This window comes from Scaptodrosophila lebanonensis, unplaced genomic scaffold (assembly GCF_003285725.1).
Source record: "Scaptodrosophila lebanonensis strain 11010-0011.00,11010-0021.00 unplaced genomic scaffold, SlebRS2 tig00000001-arrow-pilon, whole genome shotgun sequence".
NCBI lineage: Eukaryota > Metazoa > Arthropoda > Insecta > Diptera > Drosophilidae > Scaptodrosophila > Scaptodrosophila lebanonensis.
This window is the reverse complement of record NW_022060529.1, coordinates 8,850,134-8,869,452: the sequence shown is the minus strand read 5'-3', so window position 1 is coordinate 8,869,452 and position 19,319 is coordinate 8,850,134. Positions and strand designations below refer to the sequence as shown.

General features: G+C 38.2%; 5 protein-coding genes, 1 long non-coding RNA gene and 1 pseudogene across 6 annotated transcripts; 3 read left to right on the top strand and 4 right to left on the bottom strand.

Annotated features, from left to right (window-relative positions):
* Positions 1 to 393: 393 nt before the first annotated feature.
* Positions 394 to 2,267, bottom strand: LOC115634699 (juvenile hormone epoxide hydrolase 1). Its single transcript, XM_030532577.1, has 4 exons — positions 2,017 to 2,267; positions 1,670 to 1,869; positions 1,401 to 1,611; positions 394 to 1,335 (listed from the first exon to the last, which is right to left on the bottom strand). Exons 1-4 carry the CDS (start codon positions 2,224 to 2,226, stop codon positions 532 to 534), a joined length of 1,425 nt encoding a protein of 474 aa, XP_030388437.1. The 5' UTR covers positions 2,227 to 2,267; the 3' UTR covers positions 394 to 531.
* Positions 2,268 to 3,713: 1,446 nt separating this feature from the next.
* On the bottom strand, positions 3,714 to 6,488 carry LOC115634700 (juvenile hormone epoxide hydrolase 1). The gene is made up of 4 exons (XM_030532578.1): positions 6,206 to 6,488; positions 5,859 to 6,058; positions 4,581 to 4,779; positions 3,714 to 4,519 (listed from the first exon to the last, which is right to left on the bottom strand). The coding sequence occupies exons 1-4, from the start codon at positions 6,398 to 6,400 to the stop codon at positions 3,737 to 3,739; spliced, it is 1,377 nt and encodes a 458-aa protein (XP_030388438.1). The 5' UTR covers positions 6,401 to 6,488; the 3' UTR covers positions 3,714 to 3,736.
* A 1,104-nt stretch (positions 6,489 to 7,592) lies between these two features.
* Positions 7,593 to 9,353, bottom strand: LOC115626277 (juvenile hormone epoxide hydrolase 1). Its single transcript, XM_030521603.1, has 3 exons — positions 8,814 to 9,353; positions 8,534 to 8,738; positions 7,593 to 8,412 (listed from the first exon to the last, which is right to left on the bottom strand). Exons 1-3 carry the CDS (start codon positions 9,212 to 9,214, stop codon positions 7,621 to 7,623), a joined length of 1,398 nt encoding a protein of 465 aa, XP_030377463.1. The 5' UTR covers positions 9,215 to 9,353; the 3' UTR covers positions 7,593 to 7,620.
* Positions 9,354 to 11,253: 1,900 nt separating this feature from the next.
* Positions 11,254 to 12,201, top strand: LOC115634237 (annotated as a pseudogene).
* Positions 12,202 to 15,015: 2,814 nt separating this feature from the next.
* On the top strand, positions 15,016 to 15,419 carry LOC115633897 (diptericin A-like). Its single transcript, XM_030531401.1, has one exon. The coding sequence runs from the start codon at positions 15,019 to 15,021 to the stop codon at positions 15,352 to 15,354; it is 336 nt and encodes a 111-aa protein (XP_030387261.1). The 5' UTR covers positions 15,016 to 15,018; the 3' UTR covers positions 15,355 to 15,419.
* A 1,474-nt stretch (positions 15,420 to 16,893) lies between these two features.
* On the bottom strand, positions 16,894 to 17,198 carry LOC115634257. The gene is made up of 2 exons (XR_003996422.1): positions 17,097 to 17,198; positions 16,894 to 17,032 (listed from the first exon to the last, which is right to left on the bottom strand). It is a non-coding gene; the product is annotated as an uncharacterized LOC115634257 (long non-coding RNA).
* Positions 17,199 to 17,982: 784 nt separating this feature from the next.
* Positions 17,983 to 18,583, top strand: LOC115634085 (diptericin-A-like). Its single transcript, XM_030531640.1, has 2 exons — positions 17,983 to 18,111; positions 18,184 to 18,583. Exons 1-2 carry the CDS (start codon positions 18,010 to 18,012, stop codon positions 18,484 to 18,486), a joined length of 405 nt encoding a protein of 134 aa, XP_030387500.1. The 5' UTR covers positions 17,983 to 18,009; the 3' UTR covers positions 18,487 to 18,583.
* The last annotated feature ends 736 nt before the right edge of the window (positions 18,584 to 19,319 follow it).

The following is a 19,319-nucleotide window of genomic DNA, read 5'->3' as shown; positions in this document are numbered from 1 at the left end:
CTCTAATCCTTGGCTTGCTTTTCTTGTATTGCATATTTTAACTAAGCTTAAGCTTTCCCTACGTTGACCAACACTACAAGAGCGTATGAGGATGTGTGTAGGATAATCAGGGGATCAGTGCCAAAAGTTATCGATATTCATACGTTGGCGCAACCAGCTGATTATGGCGGAACAAAGTGAAAATTAAATTATTTTATTAGGCATATTAAATTCAAATCAAGACCCACATTTTTAGCCTTTCAGCATCAGGCCGATTCTCATTTAGCCTATAAATTTGTTTTATCCTGAACAACTGAACATAGTACCCGAATTTGAATTGAAATTTGTTTAATATCAACTAGTAATTAAACAGTCTTTACCATAGTCCGTTCGAATAATGAAAGCTTAACTACATTTAACGAATTGCTAATAGGTTATTTAATAGACAAAGGTATTTTATCATTCACCATGGTTATGTCTGTTCGGTTCAAAGGGAATCAATTACTCTATATAAAGAGAAATACGACTTGAAAGGAAATTGTTTTATGGTTTCTAAAGCGGCTTAATATTAAACTTTCTCTCTACTTTTTGGACAAATTCAATAAAATCGCTATGTAAAACTTTTGGAACTTCTAGCGCCGCAAAATGTCCGCCCTGCTTATGGTACGAACTGTGTATTAGATTCTTATATTTATCCTGAAGCTGATAGTCCAGGAAATGCATTATATCCGACTTAAACCGCGCACAGCCCGTTGGCACCGTCGTAGGAACGCGTTCCAGCCTTAGGTCTCGCTGCGCGGACGAATAAGCCTCGGCATATAAACGCTGCGATGTGGTAATCGAGTTGGTCAGATAATATATCATAACATTATCTAGCAGTGCGTCTAGCTTGTAGCTTCGTTTAAGGCCCCCATCGGGCAGGGACCGGTAACTAGCATTGGTCCAGGTGGAGAACTTTTCCAGAATGTAGGCAGCCAGGCCAACGGGATTGCCGGAGAGGGCGCTACCAATGGTGTCTGGCTTGGTGGCCTGCAAGTGGAAGTACCCGCTCTCCTCGAGCAAATAGCTGAGCTCACGTGACTTGGGGAAGAAGAAATCCGCGTATTCGCTGGACACGAAGAAATTGGGTATAAAACTGGCGAATATACCCTTAACAAGCGATTTGGGGCTGAAGTTGTTACACATGTTGGAATGATAGCCGAGTACATTCTCTGGATAAAGTGTGGCTATGTTGGAGCCAATGACGGATCCCCAGTCGCCGCCCTGTATAAAAAACTTCTTGTAGCCGAGTCGGAGCATTAAATTGCGAATCATGACGGCTACTTGAGCGGGCCCCAGGCCTTTCCGTGAAGTGCCCTGTGGTTTGCAAATAAGTGGATTAGATAGATGATGACGATAATGTGTTGCCTTTAGAGCTTTACCTGTGACCAGGCATATCCCGGTAGACTGGGCACAATGACATCGAAGATGTATTTGTTATTCTTATTCAATTGGGTCTGATACAGCAAATGGATGAGATTGTAGAATTCGCGCACGGAACCGGGCCATCCATGAAGCAACAGTACAGGATAGTGTTTCTTCCCCACCTTGTTGTCATTGTAGACCATGAGGTGTAGAAAATGCATGCGTAGACTAAAAAGCGTTAATAGTATTAAAAGTTTTGATAAGCGCTTATCAGCTGCAGACGAACCCTTGAATGTCGGTGGTAAAGTGGTTGAATTGCCACAAGAAGACCTCGCGTTCCCGCCAACGTGGCAAATAGTTATCGCGCCAATAGGCTACCAATTTCTTCAGATAATCGCTATTAAAGCCATACTCAAAGGCCACGCCCTCCAGGGGCGGAGTGAGGCGCAGCGTCTGATTCAAGAGTATCGTGAGTTCCTCAATGCGCTGTTGGCATAAAAAATGAAGGACGTTAAGGTGGCTAACGACTCTTGTATACCCAAAAACCGGCCCTCAATAATATACTGCACCAACTTTGAAACTTCAGATTATGCATATTATAAGGTGCATATCATAAGATATTGCAAAACTTACCACATCTGGATAACTTAGACGATTGCCGACAACTTCCGAGCTGTTTGCCAAATAGGCCGCATAGTCGGCCGGCTCTGCTTCGTCGCCCCACCATTCCTGTTCATTGAGCTTTGGCGGGGGTAGATCGGCCCACAGTTGGCTAACGTTCCTGTAGAGCATGCCACCGCCAATCGCCAGCACAAGCACCAATATTCGCGTAATCGGAGACATCTCGTCAATATTCTCCTATCAACTGGACAACCTGCACGCGATAGCAGTCGTCAATAAACTGGCCGGACCTTATTTGAGTTACAAACAGTTGGGTCTGTCTTGCTGTGATTGCAGCTTGTTTCTAATCATATCAGTAAGTGACATGTCTGTTGCCTTATTGGTAGTTGTTGTTGTTCCGAGTATTAAGCTCAGAATTGTTATCGCATGATCATTTTAGCGTTTTACGTCGCTTGCTTCACTACAACGGCACCAATAGTGTCTGTGGATTATACACGAAACTACACATTAACAACGCAGGTAGCACACTCGCGATTCGGTGTAGTTGAAACATTTGTGTTGTGTTTATTTGTAAGCGAGATGCTTAGTCACGGTGAGAATCTGCCGGCTTTTAAATGACATCGCAGTGATTGATATGAGAGGGCAGATGAATCTATTGTTGTTATACTTATTATGCAGGAAAGCTTTTAATTTACATAAATATTTATAGCTGTGCAGGCGTCTGGCGTCTATTATGGCTACTGAACTTTATCTACATTTCAACATTTTAAGAAATAATATGAAATAATTTGTTTTAATAATCACAGCTAATGGGGATGACGTTGGAGTTAATTAGTTTCGAAAACCATACAAGTATGCATATGTATTTCAAATATCTTTCTTCAAATAATGAAGCAATGGTATTAGGAAATTTACTCCCAGATTGTCAGACTCTTTTTCTTCAATTACGGTCAGAAATTCGAATGATTGTAAATAAAAACAAATAAAAAAAATTCAATAGAGAATTTAAAAAATAAAATATTATCTTATAACGAATACGATTCGTTGGGATAATTTTAATTGCTCGGCCAGAGATGTTTTATACCTAAAAAAACGTATTTTTTCGACCGGATTGTTCACCAATTATTTAGCCAGTAGCCAAAGGGTAAAAGGCTATACATACTAGTTTTGTGCGAATGTATGTATGTCCGTCCGTCCGTCTGTATGAACGCAAGGATCTCAGCAAGTACAAGAGCAAGAATAACCAAACTTGGTAAATCCGAGTTATGACGTTGTTATACTTTCTGCACGTAGCTGTTTTTGTTGTTGCTGCTTTGGTTCAATTTTGCGCTGCATACATACATGCATAGACACGATGATGTAAATGTATGCAGTTGAAAGTGTATTAAATATTTTTTATTTCATTTAATTAATTAATTAAATTTTTTTTAATAATTTAATTTTTTTTAATACCTTGTTTGTGGAGAGTAAAGGCTATTTTACCGCCGGGCTTGCGCGACTGTAGCGTTCTCTCTTGTTTTTTTTTTAAATTTTATTATCAGCAATTGAAAGTTTCAGTTTTTAAAGACCCCAAGTAGATTGATAACGCATGTATGTATATGTAGATAATGACAACTATAACCGGTCTATATGTGCATTTGTGGCTATTTCTAACCACAAATCTAAAAGAAAATATTTCAATATACTCCTAGAACAATCATAAAGAAGTCTTGATTTGTATCAGTGCTGCATTTTAATTTTCCAATTTGTTTACAAAATTCCTGAAATCGGTGTAGAGTTTTTCGGGAATTTCAAATGCCGGAAAATGTCCGCCCTCTGTGTAGTGAGTTGTGTGAATGAGATTCACAAACTTATCCTTTAGCAGCGAGTCTGGGGTGTGGGCCAATTCGTGCAGGAAATGTGCACAGCCTGTGGGTGCCTGAACCTTTACACTGTCCAGATTTAAGGCCAACTGCGCCTTATTCATGGATTCCGAATACAAACGCACGGAAGTGGTTATCGAATTGGTCACATAGTAAATCATAATATTGTCGAGAAGCGCATCGTAGGTAAAGCGCTTACTCAAGCCACCGTCTTCCAAGTGCTTGTATTCGGCATTTGTCCAGGTGGAAAACTTTTCCAGTATATAGGCAGCCAGGCCAACGGGGTTGTGGGCAAGTGCACTGCCAATGGTGTCGGGTTTGGTCGCCTGAATGTGGGCGTAGCCGAACTCCTCCAGTATATGGACGAATATGCTGCCAATTCCCTTGTAGAACACAGCATGTTGGCTATCAATAAAGAAACCGGGGAATAGGGAGCTCAAGATCAGCTTAATGTTCGACACTGGACTGTTGTTGGTGCACATATTCGAATGATAGGCGAGCACGTTCTCCGGGAACAGCGACGCCACATTAGAGCCAATCAATGCACCCCAGTCTCCGCCTTGTATAACGAACTTGTCGAAGTGCAGGCGCAACATCAGATTTCGCATGATCACGGCGACCTGAGCCACGCCTAAGCCAGTCTTTGAAGAGCCCTGTAATTGAACGATATGTTATTATAAACAAAATAACATATATAAATAATGTGATGCTTACCTGCGACCATCCATAGCCCGGCAAACTGGGCGCTATCACCTCAAACACATACTCACTCGAGGCACTGGGCGTCGTCAGGAGTGGTATCAGTTCATAGAATTCACGAACTGAGCCCGGCCAGCCGTGCATTAATAACAACGGCAGCACCTTCTTGCCCTCCACCTTCTGGGGTTTCACATGTAGGAAGTGAATTTTAAGACTATAAAGAAATGGTGAACATTTAATTATTTTAATTGGTCTACAAAAGGTGAAGGCTTTATTAAAAACTCAGCAGTTTTGTATTTGGGGAAGATGCGGAGTAAGCTTAATGAATGCGAATGACTAAATAAGATATTCGCTCCAGTCAATTATATGCGATGCATGAAATGGGATTTTAAAAATATCACTTTCGTAGTTTTTGCATAATTCGCGGACTGCGCTTTCGTCAACTAAAATAAATAAATAGGTGTCCGACCTATTGACAGCGCGAAGGTTGCGAGCATTGTATAACGCCATCAGTTCGGGTTTTGTCGCCATAGAGGGATGTCCATGTAGTGGCGAAAGCAACGGTACATGGTGTAAGCTATCTACACTAATATGGCATATAATTTGAATCTTTTACCGATATGCTACGTAAAAGGTATTTAAGAATATTCATATTTTAAATGGATATAATATTTATGGCGGCTTAAAAAATTCGTTGAAGTAATTTTAAGTAATTTGTGATTAAATAAAACTTGCTCGTTGATTAAACAACCCTTGTCAGTTCGATTAAAAATGAAGCAACGTTTCTGGACAGAATTTTTCGAACACAAATTAGTTCGACACGTTTCAAAGTTTTTTCGTCTTTCGATTCACAAGAGCAATGCGATTTCGATACGTGTCGAATGCATTTTGAATGTGGACATATGTACATACATTGTAAAGGCCATTCCATTAAATTTTAATGAAATACAAGCTAGCGCGTATAGCTTATGATTGCTTAGCATTAAAATAGAAAAGACTTATTTTTCTTTCAACAAGAATTCAATTTCAAAAATCGTAATCCGAACTTACTCCTGTAGCTGATCTAATGGCTGGTATCCCTTCCACCTGGGGATAGTACTACGGCATTTAACATAACATTTGTAAACTCATTGAGAGTCTAACAATGAGAAGATATGATAAATAATGTACATAACTTATGTCACTTAGCTTGTTTTCTCGTCAAGTAATAAATATAATTACATATGCACATACGTACATGCAATCATACATATGTATGTATGTGTGTCAAATCTATCACGGTTGGAAACTCACCCCTGAATAGTGGTTTGGAAGTGAGGGAACTTTTTCAAATATTGCTCACGCTCGCTCCATTTGGGCAGGTAGGAATCGCGCCAGTAATTGATTACTTTGCGCAATTCTTTGGAATTGAACCCGTACTCGAAGCCCACACCCTCCAGTGGTTCTTGGAGCCTCAGCGGACGACTCAGCTGCGCATGAAGATCGGCGATTAGCTGCAAATAAACAATTAGCAAACGTGAACAAAACGAGTTTCTATCAAAAAGTCGCACACAGCTGCGCCGAGTCGCAATCGTGTGGCAGCAACAACGACGCAGTTTCTTTGACATAACCCCTTTTTAGGTCGCGTCTGTGGTACCTACCTCCGGTGCGACGCCTATGTCATATGGCACCACAGCATCGTTAGCTTTGTAGTCCTTGGGCTCTCCTGGCCCCCAATATGCGTTGTTATCTAGATTTGGGAGAGGGGCGGGTGCTGATAGGTCGCGGTAGTTTTTAAAGGCCACAGCCAGGGCAATGGCAAGACCTGCCACTAAGATACGCACAAAAGTACCCATTGGAATTCCGCTGAGTAATAATGAATTTGTAAAAAGGAGGCCAGTAGGCGAAGACGACACGAAACGCTCGAGTCGAGTGAAAAATATAAACTGTTGCCACCGGCAGATCTGTGATCGAAGCGAGTAGCGGCGAGCCAAAGCTTTTTTTAAGTACACATTACTCGCAGCCGGCTTTATTTACTTTATTTACTGTGGACATTGTGGAAGCTATGTGAGCTTTTGTGGACTGACCGAATATTTGCAAGTTGGCGTTAGATTTCGGTTTCGTTTACTAAGTATATAGACCTAAAATGAGCGACTCATTATGAGAGGCGAAATGGAGCAATCCCGCTGAAAACTGAGAAAGTGCGCGTAAACAGCTGACTTTAATAAATAACCCCAATCACAATACCCTCAAGCTCAAGGGCAATGTGCCGGTTGTCAGCCCGACATTAAAATCAATTAAAAGTCCCATTTACGGAATGACACTAGCAATCTTGAGTAATTGATTGCAATTGAGCAATTGCTGAGTTGGTTCAATTATGTACATATGTCATTAATTTTTTTTAGGGGAAGCTGAAACTGTTGAACCTTTGATTTTGCCTGGGCTTCAGTTAACTGATAAGCTGGCGCTTTATTTTTCTAACATGCTATCTAGTTCATTTCTTCTTTAGCAGGAGCTGTAAATTGATAATGTTCTTCGCTTGTTTCTGTAAATATAATTCAATGAATTTCTGAGATGGATCTTTTATTTTTTACATACAAATTCATTAAATCATTTGTAGGAGCTCTACTTTAAAGATATGGTGTTTAGTTGTTTTTTGAAAGAATCAATTTTTGAGCTAGATGTTGAATTATGAAAATAAAAATTCCGAAATATTTTCCTCATTTTAGTAAAAACAAACTAATCACCTTAGATAGATATTTATTATTATTTATAACCAAAGTAGTTTAAATGTAATGTTACGTTCAGGCTGTTTTAAGAATAAGTAGAATTTTAATTTTACAAGTTTAGAAAGAACAAAACTTTTTTTTTTTTTGTAAATTATTGGGGTTTTCGAAACACGATTGCATTTATGTGGCTGCCTAGGCTAGCTTCGCAGTGGAGGACGGTTTCTCGCTATTCACCTTAAAGGTCTGAATACTTAATTGCCATCGTCGTACATATGTAGACCACCCTGTTCATAAACTTATAAAAAAATGTGGTTAGGGGTATATTGTTCACATAAAATAGAATTTATTTATAGTTTGTCAAGGCCAATATTTTCAACAAACTCAATAAAGTCATTAAATAACATAGGCGGCATTTCAAGAGCCGCAAAATGACCGCCCTGTTGGAAATATCTACTATGCTTCAGATTGGGGAACTTGTCGCGTAGTTGCCAGTCAGTGACTGATGGGAGATCGTTACGGAAACGCGCACAGCCCATAGGTACCGGGGTTTGAACCCGATCTAGTTGAAGATCGCGATAAGGTTTAGCCACGTTCTCGGCATAGAAACGACCCGCTGTTGTGGCCGAGTTCGTCAGATAATAGACCATAAGGTTATCCAATACTGCTTCTAGAGTGTATACGGTAATAATAGCGCCAAAGTCCTTATTTAAGCCAGGGCCCGTCGATGTTTGGAACTTCTCCAAAATATAAGCGGCTAGAGCTACAGGATTGGAGTTGAGTGCCGCACCAATAGTATCTGGCTTGGTGGCTTGTAGGTGGAAGTAACCGCTCTCCTGCAGCAGATACATGTACTTCTCCCAAATGGGAAAGTGGTGTTCAATAAAGAAACGTGATGGCAAATACTTTTCCGGAAAATAGTTGGCATAGATGCCCTTTAAGATAGCCAGCGGTGAGTTAAGCAAGCACATATTAGAGTGATAGCCAAGGACATTCTCTGGATAGAGTGTGGCAATGTTGCTACCAATAATGCTGCCCCAGTCTCCGCCCTGAACGAGGAACTCCTTGTGGCCCAGACGCAACATTAAATTGCGCATAACGGTGGCCATTTCTGCAGCGTTAAATCCGGTCCGAGTAGCTGCCTGAAAAGATCTATAGGTTAGACAGATATTTCCGATTATAGAAAAACGTCCTAAAACTGATTTTAAGAAATATTTTCATTATTTTATTATAAGTTAAGTGTAGGTTTAGGGGAAAACTTACATCGGACCAGCCGTAGCCGACAAGGGAGGGGGCCACCACCTCGAAGGCATAATCCGTTATGTTAGACTTCATTGTCAGTATGGGAATAAATTCGTAGAATTCGCGCACGGATCCCGGCCAGCCATGTAGAAGTAGCACTGGATAAACCTTTTTCGTGGCGGCCGCCTCTTCCGATGCACGTTCGTGTATGAAATGAATGCGCAGGCTATTAGAGAATTTAGAAAAAATTGGGATTTAGAAATTTAAATGAACATGGAAATACTTGTGGTAATATTCCTACCCCTGGATCTCGGTGGTATACTGACGTAAAGAGTTGAAATACGCTTCACGCGTGCTCCATTTGGTCAAATAATTATCTCGCCAGTATTCCACAAACTGTTCCAAAGCATGTGAATTGAAACCATATTCAAAATTAACGCCATCCAGTGGGGCTGTCAGGCGCAGTGTGCGATTCAACTGCTGCCGCAAATCATCGATTTCCGCCTGAGGCACCTGCAGATTAAAATCGTAGATCTTCTTGTCCGGCACATAGTTTTTGCCATCGCCTGGTCCCCAATATCTGTTTGCATCCAGCTGGGGCTTAGGCAGTGGACGTGTCAGTTCCGTAAATTTCAGATAACCGAAACCAATAAAGGCGCCAACAAACGCGACAATCAGTCCAAATACTATCAGGCACTTCATAACGTTGCTATGACCAGTCGTCCCACTTGAGTGAAATTTAAATTAGTTTCACTTTTGATATTTTGCCCAAAATGCTCAAAAATACTTGTACTATACAGACAAGAGAGCTTATCGAGTATGCACAACCGCGCGCCGAACGCACCGAAAACCAACTGTTCGGCCAGCTCAGCGCTCAACTTGACTGTGGACTTTATCTGAGGTAGCAGACATTAAAAAATTATGGTATACTCGAATAACTATCATATCGGCCAATGTGTTTAAAAGTGTCTCATCGCACATACTTGTAGTGGGTGTATTGGAAACTCACACTTGCAAACAAACACACATTTCACTCTCAGTTCTTTTTAACATTCAATGCAACAACGTGTACTCCTCGTTGCTTAGGAAAACCTATAAATATCTTTAATTCTATCTGTTTTAAGAGCTGGCATGCTGATAGCTACCCACTGTACACGTATACGTATTATCTTATCGTTCAGCTCAATATAAGTATGTACTTATAGACAAACTATATATACATACATGTTTATTATTGAACAAGAAATCTGTTTAAGTGTTGCTGATGCAGCCATAAATAAATAGTTCCTTTAGTTAAATAATATAAATTTGTAAGTATCATAGGTGCCACGCAGATTGCCTTTCAAAAGAAACAAAAGGTTCCAGTTCGAAACTGTTTTTATTTCTAAAATGGACACTAAAATCAATGTATATACTTATCTTTTACCTATTCTATATTTGGGAACTCCTCGCTGGGTAACCATGCTACACACAAATCTATACAATAATCAGAAGAAGGTGGAAATAGAAAATAGCAGAAATAAACGAGTACTTCAGCTATAATAATTTAAAATTCCCTGATCTTAGGGCCATAATTTTCTTTCTATTTGAAATATACGCCCATTTAAATATTTATAATGCAGTCTTGAAGCAATTTTTGACTCTTCTCCTTAGGAGCAATTTTTGATATACCGTGCTAGCACTAATATTTAATCACATTAATTGAGCAAAAGTCAAAATACTACAAAGAGTTCATTTTATTATCAGCAATCGGTGTTGCATATTGTTGCTGATACTAAAAAAAAAAAATGAATACAAAACTATGCAAGTGTTTGTACAAGGGTTCACAGCCACAGGTGATAGAAGTAAATAGTTAATTTGAAAGTCATTAAGAAACTGGTTAGTGACAACGTAGCCTGTACTGAAAGTACAGAAAGTAAAGTTAGCTTAGACAATGAATAAAATTAGTGTAAGTTGCACCCGAATGTTGAAATTGCTTATTAAGAAGTACATAAGCAGGCGGAGGCGTTGCATAACGATTATACTTAGAAATGTTCGTCTATCAATTTGTTTGACTGTATGAACATTCAGATGATTAGAACCAAAACAGCTTGGGACACAAAACTTTTTGTGTTGACTTGCCTTATCCATATGCAGACCATGTTTATATTCATATTATTTTACATACATAATATGGAAATTGGGGTCTAAAATTCGGACCGTATTACTTAATTTTGTTTTGTATGTATAAAACAAAATATTTGAATTTTAATCTTGAATTAAGAATGCGAGAGAACCGAATACATACAATACCGAGCGTTACATAATATCTCTGTTTGTCTATATCGCTCTCGCTGTGATTGTTAAAGTACGTAGAACTATATGGATCAGATCACTGAAAAGATAATATCCCCCACGAGGAAACTAATAAAAGGAAGTGCATAAAAGAAAAAAATCAAAACTATTATAAAATCAAGCCAAAAGGGGAATGTTCGTGATCGAAAAATTGATCGATATAGAATAATTCTGTTTAAGGAAAAACATATTTAATTCTATTATTAGTGTGGTAAAGATTGGTGCAAAAAAAACCTATTATGAAATAAGTTAAATAATTTATCAAGATATTTTGAGGTTTTTATAATGACTTATCATATTTAATGTTTGTATATCAAAATAGGCTAAGACTGATTATTTTTATTTTAATTTGTACAGTAATGTATATAATCAATGTCTAGTTTGTTTTGAACGATACATAACAATACTATTTTGAAATACACTTTCCAGTGCCCAATGGCAGGCCCCGACCAAATTGTTAAATTCACACTTATCTATTAATTATATATACACATGTACATATAGCCTTAGAATGCCTGAGCCAGAGCCAGAATTCATAAAGCTGCAGTTGCAAAGCCAAAAGCACGATATCGTCAACTTTTGCGTTAAAAAGAATGATCTAATGAGTAAATTGGTGGATGCCTATTGCGATCAACTTGGCTTGAGGCAGAATATGGTGTGCATTTACTTTGATGGCAGGCCAATCGATGGAAGCGAGACGGCAACTTCGCTGGAACTGGAAGAGAATGACATGTTGGATGTCATTGAAAAACCACTCGACAATGGTGGCGACGGCGATAGTGATAGCATTTAAGCAAGCCACTATCCCAAAGCTAATTCAAAGGCAAAATGTTGTTATGGTTGTTTGAAAAAAATTATATATGTAGAAAGGTACAAAGCAATATTGCCTGATACCATCAATTAACTAGAAAATTTCCAACCCTAGCACATGTCAATGAACTTTATGTGGAATGGGAAAAGAAGAATATGGGGCGACGGGGGCAATCCAGTGCACTTGTCATGTCGAAGCGAGCCACAACAGTTAAACAAACTGGCAGCCACAACAGCAAACGCTCCTTTGGATAATTCATATAAATTGTAAGGCAAACAATTATGTCGTCAACATGCACAAAGAAGCCGGTCGTGGCAGGACACGAGTAGCTGCATGGTGTCTGGAATGAGTCCCGAAAGGACACGCAAGACCGCAACACACCACGCGGCAGTTTTCGAAAAGTGTGCAGCCTGCTCGTAAAATTATTCCAGAATTGGGTAGGGTAGGGCGTGTTTCTAGGGAAAACAATTGCCAATGTGAAATGTAATTTAAGCAAAATTAACGCAATTACGCCTTGAAACTTGGCAGCGGCTCAATAAACTGTAAGGACACTGGTGTATTCGATTTCAAAAGAAACTATGCCACCATTCGATGCCATTTGGAACGATAAACTTTGCAAAATACAATAGAACTGAATGAACTGCAGCAGTGCGGCAAAATGAAATGCAATGCAATTGCAAATGTTTCGAACGTAAAGCAAAAGTTATCCAACTGCTGCCGCCTACTTTTTGCATGCGGCATCGACATTTAGTGGAAAGCCTTTAGCAAGAACACTTGGAAGCGTGTCAAACATGACACCCCCGTTGTGCTGCTGATCCCACTCTGTTAATTGCCACAATGATGGCCGCCTAATTTGGCACAAGTTTTGCTTGACTGACTGCCTCTGCTGATTTCCATATACATACTTTATTGCCTATTTGCGGCATTTGTGCCTGCCTTTCTTTCATTCATTTATTGAGTGCCACTAATTGTGTGCAGCATAGGGCGCCATTATTTCGAGCTGACACGCACTCCAGGCAGCAATGGCGCAGGCAATAAAAGTCCAATGAACTGTGCAATTGATTTTTGTTTTTATAGTTTTTTGGGTTAGCTGTTAAAAATAGTAACCAGCTGCAATTTTTCATTTAACAAATTACGTAGCGTAACAAAGAAAAACGAAGTCATTGGAACTTTTGATATTTCGGACATTTACTGAACACTTATTCGTTCGGACTATCGAAGTCATACTGTATTGTTGTGCGAGAATTTTGTTTATTGTCTATACTTATATAATTTGATTTGTAAATAAATGGAATTTTGAAGGAATTCATAATCTAAACAAGTTGGTCTGCTGATTTGTTGCCTTTTACGGCACTGCATACATTTATTGCATACCTTTCAGCGCTATGCAGATTCTTGTTGGAATTTCAAATATTGCGTCGAAAAGTATGCTTTAAAAAATGTCTCCGAGCTTCAATGCATCTAGTGAATGAATTTAAATGCTGTTTTCTACCGACGCGCTGTTCAGTGACTTTTGTTTATTTAAAACTATAAATAATGAAATCATAACGGTAGCTGCACGTCATATTATTATATCATAAATGACACGAACACGAAAATATATGCAAATCAGAATATTTCTGTCGTGTTATTGACTTTGGAGCGATGGCATTGCGATAAGCCCCTGTGAATTGTATATAAAAATATAAACAAAACAAGAAGCTTGGCAAATTGATAGACAAGCTATAGCTACGCTGCATTAAGTACATGACACATGCAACAGTTCGAGGAATTTCTATCATGACAATACATCAAAGAAATTATGTAAGTTACATTGAGTCAAACATTAAATTCAATCACTGTTTTTCGTAGAAGGCAGGTGGCGTCTCCTATAAATGTTCAATGGATATTTGCATAAATATGAAAGCCAAATTAAATATCCAAATTCGATAAGGAGACTTGTCCAACGAGCTGCAAGAGAACCCAATGAAGATGGTCTCAGTTTACAGGATTTGCTTTGAAGCTCTCCATGCATTAATAACACTAAAAGTTTATTGGTTTTATTTATTTTGTAAAACTATTTAACTTAATACTTAGATTATTTAACTGCTTAAAATGGCAAAATAAATATTAATATATTCAATACAATTTCTAAAGACTATTTATTTCCCTATTTAATTTATTTACATTAGTTTAGTTTAGTTAGATTTGAATGGAAAAACCCTTAAATTAGGGCATAATTTATTACAAACTATCCTTCAGCTTCCGCTTCATTGGTCCATTCGCCACGTGCATCATCCCAGACGGGAAACCAAGATTTTGTCGGAGCTGTGGCATCATTTTCTCCATAATCATAGGCTGCAGTCTGTAATGAAGCAAAGGTAAATTTTAAACTAACGAGCCAGAATTTCCGGCAAATCATCTAACCAAATATATGAGTGACACTAAAATGGCTATAATATGAATTAAAACCGAACTCTGTGGCAGCTTCATCGTGCTAGGCCGTACGCTATTGCCGCTGAACTGAGAACATTCGTTATTTGCAATCGCTTTCTGTACAAACATTTGAATCAATTAAGTTCATTTGTTTCATTCTCTTATGTCTGGTTTTGCTGATAGCTGCGCTCACAATAACAAAAATACAATTACTGATAAGCATCTGGCAATTGAATAAAATACAAAACGAACAAGGAATTTGTTCATATTTGTATTTATTAGGAAAAAACTTGCAATAAATGTAAAATAAACAAAAAGTCAAAATGGCACGTACAAAACATTTGGCAACGTGTTTGTGCACATGTTTGTGTGGAAGTATGTGTGTTTGCGTCTGTGTGTGTTGGTTTATTTGTTTGTTTGTGTGACAGAAAACTTTCCCCATTGTTATTATAGAGGAACCAGAGCAAAAACTGGGAAACAGCATAATACAGACAATTGATTTTTCTTATGTTCAATTGAACTTTTCAATAATTTTTCAAGCAACTGCAAATACACAATCACACATACATATACTAGACCTACATATATATCTAGTATATAAGTTTTTGGTCGCATTGCATTTGTCATGGCAAGAACAATGCCGCAAAATGGCAAAAAGGAACCAAGCATGCAACTAGCTGTGAAGAATATAAATAGTTTTCGATTGCAGCCAAAAGAATGGAAAGTCAAAGTTGAGAGTCCCAGGCGCCAAGAATTGAGGGAGCGTTAGCAGCTGCTACGAGTTAGTTAGACAAAAAGGAACCCCCGTGTGGAGGGAATCACTTGATAAGGCGGGGATTTCTGCATTGTGTAGCCTTACTTATTGAAACATTGTTCTGCTATAAAAGCTACTTCGGTGGTGGCATGTGTATCAGTGAATTGCTCTCAACATAAATAACTAGTAAAAATGCAGGCCACATTTGTTATTCTACTATTTGCCATCTCTGCTGTGCTGGCCTATCCATCGTCCTACGAGTTCGATGAGCCACAGGAAGGGCCCGATTACTATGCGGATGCGGATGTGGCTTTGAGTCGAGTGCGTCGTCAACTCAATGTGCAAGGTGGTGGCAGTCCAGGCAAAGGCATCGACTTGAGTGTGCAAGGACGTGCTCCTGTCTGGCAGAGCAACAACGGTCGCCACTCCTTCGACGTGACCGGCCAATATGGACAACATTTTGGTGGTCCCTATGGCAACAGCCGTCCCAGTTGGGGTGCTGGTGGTGCTTACACTTTTCGATTTTAAATGAAAGCCAAAGACAAAATATTGTATTCGTATATTGTAAATAAAACAAATTTAATTTATATATATATGTCGGTATTTGTTCTTGGACACGTTCACCAAACCCGGAACTGGTTGCATTCTGCCGATGTTGCGGTCGTGCCCAAAAAATTCGCTGATGAGCCTGCACTTCGGCTAATTGTACATCGCACATTTGACTAATTTTGACGTTACTAGCTAATTAAGCGTACATGCCCATGATGATGATGATAATGATGATGACGAAAACGACGATGTCTTAATGAAACATACCGTCAAAACTGCTAATAACAATATGTTTTTTGTTAATTGGATTTATTGCGTAAACTGTCCAAAGAACCGTCTATGAAAATTTATCATGCATGAAACATGAAGATTACTGCGCCAGTCTCTGCCAAAATAAGTAAAAAATAATAAAATTGTAAGGAAAAAAATACGCGCATTTAGGTAAACGTACGATTACGCCATACCAACGAAAGCGAAGATTCATTCTGAGACTGAGACTGGGACTGAAACTGAAATTTAAGCTGAGGCTCTGGCAGTGGGCGTAACCATTTAAAATTGTTGAAAAATGATTCACGCATGGCCAAAGTTTCCTCATTTGTAAAAACAAGTTATATACTATAATTTGATAGTACTCGTTTATTGAAATTATTATTAAAATCTATATATTTTTGAATTCTGAGCGTGATTTAAATTTACAGTCAATTCTCGATGGATGAATGGGAGTGTTGGTTGTAATGTCGACTTAACAAGACTTGCTAAATACATTTAGTTCTAAATTGCAGTATAGGAAACTAGAGAACAATTAGTCAGAATGAATTGATTTAAAAAACTTTTGCAAGCAAAAAACGGTTATCGGTTTCGACTTGTTTTTATAAATCCCTTAATAAATATCAGACCTTACATAAAAGAAAAGTTATTTTCGATTACAATTTTTGCTTATGAAAATCTGAATTAAACATTATGAGCGAATGAATTATAGCTTCCTGTCCAATATAGTACATATATTCTTTTTATTAGATGATGACAGTTTAAAAACAGCTTGGGCACTTGGAAAACTTAAATTTCATTATAGAAATGTTTGAATCGTAAACAAGAGATTAATCATTTAGTTAAGAGTTCATATATTGTATATTACCGTGACATTTGCTTATTAGTTGCTGATTTCTCGCCTCTGTATTATATTTATATTTTGTCTCTTTCTTTTCTGGGAAAACCAGCTGGGGACTTTTTCAGAATCTGCAGAGATAAGCTCAAGCAAACATGTAAGCTACATATACATACATACACGTATAATGAATATATTGTCGCACTTTTAAAACAATACCTTAAAACCCCTTTAACAAAATGCATCTAAGTGTGAGTTGTCTGTTCCTGGTCCTTAGCGCCGCCTGTGCCTATGCCTGTCCAGGCAATGTGTATTTCGCTGTCCATGAGCATGAAGCAACAGAAGGAAGTATAAGTTCGCTAAAATCATTCAATACGCAGCTTATTAAGCACTGGCCACGATCAAGTAGTAGATTTTAGTTGAAAACTGTATTATTTATTTCAAAATAGTATTCATTTGAATAAACCTGTGTTATTATAGAATTGAAGGAAAACATGGTGCATCCTTAAAGTATTCATTATTGGGCTTCAGAACAAATATTGTAGTATCTGGCTATTAGAAAACACACGATATTTCATTTAAAAATTCTTTAAAGGAAGTAATGTTTTTCCCTTACCTGTGGACATGGGCTAATTGGAATGGAGCGTGCATTGATCAAAGCCAATAGATAAATATTAAAGAGAAGCTTTAAAATTATTAACATTATTGCGTACAAACGATAATGCGACTGATTGACTGCCACTAGTTATTAATAATTGAAATGAAATGCGTTTCGGATGAGTTTCTAGGCAGCTGTCGACTTTAACATTTGCGATTCATTGCTGTTGTCTTTCTTATCAGCAGTTATAGGTCGAGCTTTCAAGTAATCTATTGACAGTCTGTTTTTAACTAAATGTCGAACAGAAATGTTAAGAAATTACAAATTCTGAAAACAAAGTGTGAAATGAGAGTGCACATCTGATTCCAATTGTTTGATTAGATTAAAAGGGAAGATGATTTCGAATGCTTCAAATTATCTTTGTTTCTATAACAATTACTCTTTTAATGGAAGTGGAACTTAATTGCAATCAACAGCAGCTTCCGTCTGGCTTGAAGACAATTTTCATAGAAAACAATACAAATGCGAAAATTGTTGTTGCATTTCTCTTACAAAATGCGCGGCAGTTGTGTCGAGTATGTATGTTCTAATTAAGATCCCATTGGCTGTATGTAGGCGTTATAAAAATTGTAAGCGACTTATAGTAAAACACAGTTTTAAATACACATGTTATACATTCATATATACAGACAGTTGCTTATCAGCCGGCGATATTGGCGAATAGTCATCTTTATACTCTCACACGTAATTATGAACGTGTATGGTCTAGGGGATGTACGCGTGAACCACTCTCTTTCTTTTAAGAAAATACCAGGGGGGTTTTTTTGATGTTCAGCGGTTCAGAGATAAGCTTGACTAAACTAAAGACGCAGGTATAAAAAGTTGGCGCTTGCGGAATTTTTAAACAGTACTTTAAAGTGCCTCAAACAAAATGCATCTAAGTGTCACTTGTCTGTTCCTGGCCCTTAGCGCCGCCTGTGCCTATGCCTATCCAGGCAATGTAAATTTGGCTGTCTATGAGCGTGGAGCACCGGTAAGTACCTAGTAGAAAGAAAGGTCCTTGCTTAGGCAAATATAAATCCATTTTATCTGTTTTTATCGGCAGCTTCAACCAGTCGACTTGGCATCCAGTCAGCCACTAGAGCGTGTGCGTCGCCAGCAACCTAAGCTGAATTTCTCACCTCCCACAAATCCTCCTCGGCGTCCAGATCTTTTTATACAAGGTGGTGGCAGTCCTCGTCAAGGCATTGACTTGAACGTGCAGACGCGTGTGCCCGTTTGGCAAAGTGGAAATGGACGACACTCGGTCGATGCGCTTGGCAATTATGGCCAACACTTGGGCGGTCCTTACGGCAATAGTCGACCACAATGGGGCGCCGGTGCGCAGTATAGTTACCAATTCGGTTAAATATCTTTGAATAAGGTTATCAAAGATTAACTATTTATTTCAATAAAATTTTAATATAAATCAACGAAATTAAAGCACACCAAGTTATTCCCCGTAATTTTATAATTGTATTTAGAAATTGAGTTTGTTTTTTGATGAAATCAAAATGCGTTCCTAAAGCTAAGAACCACTCTCTATTTACTAAAAAAATGAGCTATTTTAATTACATAAGCAATACTTAAGCTCAAGCCCCAAAAATAAGTGTGAGGTTTGCAAACACTTTCTTTGAACTTAAAATATAGCTATAGCCTGAGCCCGAAGCCTGAGCAAGAAATTCTGAAATTTTTTTCAAATCGGGTTCACTATATATTATATAGCTGTCATAGGAATGAAATTGAACTAGTATCAAAAATTGTGTTGCTTCTAAAAACATTCAATTGTATTTACATATGTGTTTTTTTGTAGAACAAGTTCTAAAATCCAAGTTCTTTTATTACAGTCGACATTAAGTCAACAGAAGTCTCTGAACTGTACAGATTTTTTTTTACAATTTAACTGCTGCAGCTTCCTAAAAATCTAAAATGAGTCTCAAATAAGTTTGTAAGCCTCTCTGAAACAACTTATTAAGTGCCTATTCATTGTCGCTATCAGTAGGAAGTCAGCAATGAGCCAACTGGGCGTCTGTCTAGGTAATGGACACCGAGCCAAGCCCCTGTTGTTACTTATATTGCTGGAGCGTGTTGTTGCTCTTGTTGCTGAACTATTTTGAATTTGACAGACGTGCAAACTGTTAGATAGAAATACCAAGAGCAAAGAAAAAAATAGAAAAAATGAACTGGGCACGTTTTATGTTG

What these genes read in the sequence shown, in the direction of transcription:
- LOC115634699 (XM_030532577.1), bottom strand. Translation starts at nt 2,226, where the DNA reads ATGTCTCCGATTACGCGAATATTGGTGCTTGTGCTGGCGATTGGCGGT. An exon ending in TTTACCACCGACATTCAAGG is followed by an intron (nt 1,612 to 1,669) that starts GTTCGTCTGCAG and finishes AACGCTTTTTAG; the next exon opens with TCTACGCATGCATTTTCTAC. An exon ending in CGGGATATGCCTGGTCACAG is followed by an intron (nt 1,336 to 1,400) that starts GTAAAGCTCTAA and finishes TGCAAACCACAG; the next exon opens with GGCACTTCACGGAAAGGCCT.
- LOC115634700 (XM_030532578.1), bottom strand. Translation starts at nt 6,400, where the DNA reads ATGGGTACTTTTGTGCGTATCTTAGTGGCAGGTCTTGCCATTGCCCTG. An exon ending in ACATAGGCGTCGCACCGGAG is followed by an intron (nt 6,059 to 6,205) that starts GTAGGTACCACA and finishes GTTTATTTGCAG; the next exon opens with CTAATCGCCGATCTTCATGC. An exon ending in TTCCAAACCACTATTCAGGG is followed by an intron (nt 4,780 to 5,858) that starts GTGAGTTTCCAA and finishes ATTTCTTTATAG; the next exon opens with TCTTAAAATTCACTTCCTAC.
- LOC115626277 (XM_030521603.1), bottom strand. Translation starts at nt 9,214, where the DNA reads ATGAAGTGCCTGATAGTATTTGGACTGATTGTCGCGTTTGTTGGCGCC. An exon ending in TATACCACCGAGATCCAGGG is followed by an intron (nt 8,739 to 8,813) that starts GTAGGAATATTA and finishes ATTCTCTAATAG; the next exon opens with CCTGCGCATTCATTTCATAC. An exon ending in TCGGCTACGGCTGGTCCGAT is followed by an intron (nt 8,413 to 8,533) that starts GTAAGTTTTCCC and finishes AGATCTTTTCAG; the next exon opens with GCAGCTACTCGGACCGGATT.
- LOC115633897 (XM_030531401.1), top strand. Translation starts at nt 15,019, where the DNA reads ATGCAGGCCACATTTGTTATTCTACTATTTGCCATCTCTGCTGTGCTG.
- LOC115634085 (XM_030531640.1), top strand. Translation starts at nt 18,010, where the DNA reads ATGCATCTAAGTGTCACTTGTCTGTTCCTGGCCCTTAGCGCCGCCTGT. An exon ending in TCTATGAGCGTGGAGCACCG is followed by an intron (nt 18,112 to 18,183) that starts GTAAGTACCTAG and finishes TTTTATCGGCAG; the next exon opens with CTTCAACCAGTCGACTTGGC.